Source organism: Nansenia antarctica (genome assembly GCF_963989245.1).
Source record: "Nansenia antarctica genome assembly, chromosome: 18".
Taxonomy (NCBI): Eukaryota; Metazoa; Chordata; class Actinopteri; order Argentiniformes; family Microstomatidae; genus Nansenia; species Nansenia antarctica.
Window position 1 is genome coordinate 19,565,264 of NC_137691.1, and position 6,397 is coordinate 19,571,660.

The 6,397-nt window shown below is 45.2% G+C and overlaps 1 protein-coding gene across 1 annotated transcript; it reads left to right on the top strand.

Annotated features, from left to right (window-relative positions):
* Positions 1–1,936: 1,936 nt before the first annotated feature.
* On the top strand, positions 1,937–3,424 carry LOC308173334 (potassium voltage-gated channel subfamily A member 2; the record flags this gene model as incomplete). The annotated part of the gene is made up of 1 exon (XM_080548344.1): positions 1,937–3,424. The coding sequence occupies one exon, from the start codon at positions 1,937–1,939 to the stop codon at positions 3,422–3,424; it is 1,488 nt and encodes a 495-aa protein (XP_080404470.1).
* Positions 3,425–6,397: the final 2,973 nt, after the last annotated feature.

Sequence of the window (6,397 nt, forward strand, 5' to 3'; positions counted from 1 at the left end):
GTACGCAGCATCCTCTAATGTCGCCAGTCTGATTGGTCCGTTATGAAGCTGTCATAAATAAGGCTATTTGGGTTTCTGCGCTTAGGTCTTGTCGCGCACGGGAGCTGTTCACTGACAATGTAACGGGATAAGTTGGTACCTGGTTAGTGCGTTGAAACGGGTGTGCGGTGGTAGATAACTGATTGCGATGAGTCATGAGTGCAGTAACAGTAGTCTACATCTTGGAGGTCTTTTGAAAAAAGATTGGCTTAAGAAGTGATAAATAGCAAAATTGCATAGGAAATAGGAAATCCCTTCTAACCCAGAATGATGCCATACTGACAAAAAAAAAAAAAAAATCGTATGGGACAATGTGTTATTCATAACGCTGTTTATCTTTATGCAAGTTGCTCTTTTTTTTTTCTTTTTTTTTTTACATATTTTACATATCACACATTGTAATATACGGAGCAACGCCTCTCCGCCACCTCCCCTCCTTGGTTGTGTCTTTGCAGATGATGCCTCTGAGTGCTCGATCACCTTTGCGGATGTCTGTAGCGGGCAAGGCAACAACGTCATATGGGCGAAGGACACTGGAGGCAGACCGTTTTGCTGATCTTAGCACCTTTGGATATTAACGGAAGCACCGGTCCTTCTGGTTTCGGTACTAGGTACAGTAGCCCCCCACCCCACCCCCCATCCTACGACAACCTGCCGCGAGGAAGGAAGACAGGGAGGGGGAGAGAGGAGAGGACACACCCGCATACGGTGCCCGCTCCATGATGCTGCAGACAACATGAGGATCTGATAACTGTCCCGAATAGAATAGATCCTTTTTTTTTACGGGATCAAAAACCTCGGTGATCGTTGCCGCTGGCTGACCACCGATCACTTCCATAGATCAAGTATCCAGCGGGAGCAGCAGCTACAACACCATTCGAATAAGGTGCATGTCTGCTGGTATGTATGGGTCTTGAAATGAATTTATATGAAATGAATTGATAAGTCTGTCAACCTTCCTATGCAATACAGGGGTGATGGTTGAATTACGATTGAATTCCAGGTCGTTGTTCAGTTGATTATTTATCAGTAAAAAAAAAAAAGACTGTTCAGACTGTGTAATAAAACAGTTTGGTAGAGGATTTATGGTGTGGAGAGGAGCTACGTTTTTTCTTCTCTTGAAACCTAGTGGTTTAATAATTGATGGATGTTTTTGAATATTTCAGAGACACCATTTGAGACTGGAGACAGAAATGCCCCCAACACAACTATTTTAAAGTAAATCAATATGAATATGTGACATTGAGGGGTTGGCACATTTTCAACCATTTAATAGACAGTGCTTACAATTGGATTTCTGTCTTCAGTGGTTCTTTATGATGATGGTCAAGAAAAGTGTGTCTGTCTGATTTTGGTATCTACTGCATAGCCACATATCCATGCATGATTTCACTGCAGGACCTGCAGTTTCATGTGAAAGGATGTTGTCCATTGCAGCAGACCGGTGAGCACATATCCTGATGCAGAAGCTCTCCTGTATGTAGTTGGACATTTCTATTACGTTTTTAGTTAGACCGCATCATGCAAATGTTGTGCTGATTACACATATGAATATTGATTCACTCCAGTCATCAGCAATAGCAAAATGCATGTTTTAGGGAGCTGTGTTAGTACCAGAACACTTCTGTTTACATTTCCTCAATGTCTTGGAGGACAGCAACTCATAATAAACAGTAATCAACACAAATTACATCAAAATTACTTTCATTAAGTTGTGGCTGACATGCTCCACTCTCTCTCTCTCTCCTCTGCCTTTCTCTTCCAGCTAGATCCTAGGTGACATCCTGTGGCCCTCAGGTCTGTACGGCGTTGAGCCCCCTCCCTGTTCCGCCCCCTCCCTGCAGTCTGCAGGGCCCAGCCCCACTGAAAGGTGCAGGCCTCCTGCTCCTCCTGCAGAATGACTGTAGCCACTGGCGACCCCTCTGACGAGGCAGCAGCGCATCCAGGGAACCCCCAGGAATATGACCCGGATGCCGAAAACGAGTGCTGCGAGAGGGTGGTCATCAACATCTCGGGCCTGCGGTTCGAGACGCAGCTCAAAACCCTCTCTCAGTTCCCGGAGACACTGCTGGGGAACCCCAAAAAGAGGATGCGCTACTTTGACCCTCTGAGGAACGAATACTTCTTCGACAGAAACCGTCTGAGCTTCGACGCTATACTCTACTACTACCAGTCTGGGGGACGGCTAAGGAGGCCAGCCAATGTCACCCTTGATATCTTCTCAGAGGAAATCCGTTTCTATGAGCTTGGGGACGAGGCCATTGAGCTGTTCAGAGAGGATGAGGGCTTCATCAAGGAGGAGGAGAGGCCCCTTCCTGAAAACGAGTTCCAGAGACAGGTGTGGCTGCTCTTTGAGTACCCAGAGAGCTCGGGTCCAGCTAGGATTATCGCTATCATCTCCGTCATGGTGATCCTCATCTCCATCGTCAGTTTCTGCCTGGAGACCCTGCCCATTTTCCGCAACGACGACGAGGAAGTGCACAGCATCTTCAACCCCGCCACCAACACCACCACCTATTACACATCCACCTACTTCACTGACCCCTTCTTCATCCTAGAGACACTATGCATCATCTGGTTCTCGTTTGAGTTCCTGGTGCGTTTATTTGCCTGCCCTAGCAAAGGTGGGTTTTTTAGTAACATGATGAACTGTATTGATGTTGTTGCTATCATCCCCTACTTCATCACCCTGGGTACAGAGCTGGCTGAGAAACCAGACGATGGCCAGGGAGGTCAGCAGGCTATGTCCCTAGCCATTCTCAGGGTCATCCGTCTAGTACGAGTCTTCCGAATCTTCAAACTCTCCCGACACTCAAAGGGGCTTCAGATCCTGGGCCAGACCCTGAAAGCCAGTATGAGGGAGCTCGGCCTGCTCATCTTCTTCCTCTTCATCGGGGTGATACTTTTCTCCAGTGCCGTCTACTTCGCAGAAGCGGACGAGCCTGAGTCGCATTTCGAAAGCATACCCCATGCCTTCTGGTGGGCCGTGGTCTCCATGACGACTGTCGGCTACGGTGACATGGTCCCGACCACCATCGGTGGGAAGATCGTGGGTTCCCTCTGCGCCATCGCAGGTGTGTTGACCATCGCCCTGCCCGTGCCCGTCATCGTCTCCAACTTCAACTACTTCTACCACCGTGAGACGGAGGGTGAGGAGCAGGCCCTCTGCCTGCAGATCAACCCCAAGGAGGAGGAGAATGAAGAAGAGCTGCAGAAAAGCAGGAGCGGATCCACCTTGAGTAAATCAGACTACATGGAGATTCAGGAGGGGGTGAACAACAGCAATGAGGACATTCAGCGAGAGGAGGAGAACGTCAAGACAGCCAACTGCACACTGGCCAACACAAACTATGTCAACATAACTAAGATGCTCACAGACGTGTAGTCACTTGACAGTAAGTCCTCTCAGGGTGGGACGTGAGATGGGGTGGAAGTGGTCTGCAGGCTGTATCCTCCCATCTCAGATGTGCTGGAATATCAAGGCAATAGCTATCAGGACGAATACTACTTGTCATTTTAAAGCGATGAGCAATAACAGACCATGTGCTCACCCTCCCCCTAACCCCCCCTTTATTTGCTCCTCATACCCTGCCCTAAAAAAAAGGACAGCGAGACAGTCTTGGAATCCACATTTTGCGTTTTAATATCTGCATGGAGTTGGCTTTGTATGTGTGACTATTCCAAAATCGATACCCACATTTCCTGCTCATAAAGCTTGCCAACACTAGTGCTAAATAAAACAAAAACAAAGGAGAAATGTAGTAGTAAAGAAAAAAAAAGGAGGCTATCTTTTGCTTCAAAAAACCACCACAAACCTTGTTTTACTCCCCTGTTCCTGCAGGCCTATGGTCTCCCATCCTCAAAGGCACATTGGCGCGTCTTTGCTGCCTCCATGCTTCTGTTTGCGTTCAACATAAAGCTGCTGCTTTGGAGCCAACGAAACAGGAACGGTAAATGACTTGACAGGAACGTATGAGCATAAAGGCATACCGATGCTCCGTAACGCTGCGGCCCGCAGGCCTGCTGTTGGCCTGTGAACAGTGGGGTAATCCACATGATTTAAGGGTTGAATGACATCCATCAGCGTTACGCTCATGGTTTGACACCTTTCTTTCAGCAGACATCAGTATCTGATGAATGACTGAGAATGGCCTTGACTTCTCACTGCTTTGGTCTTACATGATATATGTATTGTACAGTATGTGCAATGCAAGCTCCCCTCACCTCCACGTACCCCCCCCCCGCCCAAACCAGTCTTACTGCAGAGCTTTGAGGACAAAGTGAATGTTTATTCCTCATTCATTTGGTTTCATTTTTTACTAACCAGTTATTTCATGAAACAGTAGATAGGTAGGTAGTACTGTTACTGTAGCTAGGTAGGTAGTCTACTGTAGGTTGTAACTGTGTACAGTACTAGATTGTTGCATGTAATTCTAATCTGAATTAGTATTCTCGCGCACAACTCTCATTGCTTCAACTCCACTGTAAAATATATTGTCTGTACTATATTGCCCACTTTGCAACCTTCTATCACACATATGGTAAAGGGATGCTTACCTTACTATGAAGCTACGAAACTCTTTATGTAAAAGGATTTGTAAAAGGATACCATGCCACTAGTCCAGCCCTCTCGCGTGGAGGATGTTGAATTCCTTTTATCTAAGAAATTCAATGTACACATAACATTCCACATACTAGAGTTCATTGCCATTAGCGTTTAGCCAGATCGCTAAAAACATACTCTAGAGGTATCTATATTATTCAACTGACATTGCAGCTGAGCTGTAATTTGAGCCAAAAGCATTACTCTACAGTAGTTGATTACCCACACTGTGTAGTTAGCATTCATCTCAGTTACAGACTTGGTAGCATTGCACTACTGGTCTTTTATAACTTAGTTCATTGTGTTTTCATGATGATAAACTACTGGGATGACTGTAGGGATATATATATAAAAATGACGCTTCCCCTAAACTGCCTTTAACAAGTAGGGTTTACGCTTCTCGCCTAGTGTTGCATGACCTCAACACACATCTAAAAGCATGTATTTAAGTAAAAAAAAAGCCTATGAAAAAAGAGATTACCCAGATATATCTATCTATCTGAATATATACATACAAATACTTTTATCAGTGATAAAAAGCAAGGTGCAACGTAAAAGAGAGAGGAAGTCCTTTACACGATATGCAGATCATTGCCATGTTTGTAAAAATGATGACACTTCCTTATTTTGAGCATTGATATTGAAGCCCATTTCAGGGACTGTCTGTTGGACAGAGTGCCAAAGACATGCTTGAAACACTAGCCATTAGACTGGAAATGATTTTAATTGAACCTTTCTTTATCCAGGTTAGTCTCATCGTGATGACATCTCTTTTTGTCAAGAGAGACCTGGGCCTGTATTCACAAAGTGTCTCAGAGAATGCTGACGATCTATGATCAGGTCCCCCCACCCACCTGTCAATTCGGTTGTTAAGTCGTGACGTGTTTCCGGGTCCAAAGTTGGCTGAGGCGCTGTCTTCGAAATGCCTCAGTAATAATAATAATTCATTATATTTATATAGCGCTTTTCCTAGGCTCAAAGACCCTGACAATATGGGGAAAACGGGAAAGTGCTGTGTCCCTTGTTGTATGAATAGATACCAGTCTAAAAAACTATTGAACTGTCATTCTACCGCTGTAGTACACTGGTACTCTGGTGGAGGGAATTTCTGGTTTGGACCCGGAAATTGCTAAACGTCACGTTTGACGTCAGACTTAACAACCGAATAGAACCATATTCATTATGATCTAGAAGGCTAAACTGATCCTGGATCTCCTCCTCTGAGACGCTTTATGAATACGGCCCTGATCTGGTAGACGACGGGTCTACGCCTGGCGAGGTGTGATCATGTGATCATTCTCTCGATCCCGTCATGTCACTCAAGAGGAGGGAGAAATGGAAGCAGTGGAGGCTGGTGGAGGTGGTGATGAGAGGACAGGCTCATCGTAAACACATGGAATGTAAATGAGGAATAAATACTATAAATATTATTCCTCATTTGTTTTTCCGTGCATTACCTCAAGCCTGTCACCCTCCGACGTCTACGTCGACCAGCCTCCACGGGGTTGAAGTGATAATAAATGGTTGTAGCCATGCAGCAGCTCTAAACCTATACTCTCTAGAGTCATACAGCAGCTCTTATTTATGACCTCACTCCTATGAGTCTCCTGCCTTTCTCCATCTTTTTCGTAGAGTAGAGTTATGGTAAAAGGACGCTCCTGTAAGCCAGTGATGAATAGTCAAAAAAAAAAAAAAAGAAGGAAAAAAATGAAGAAACTCTCTAATTGTTAATATTAGTCGGTACTGCCAGGAATA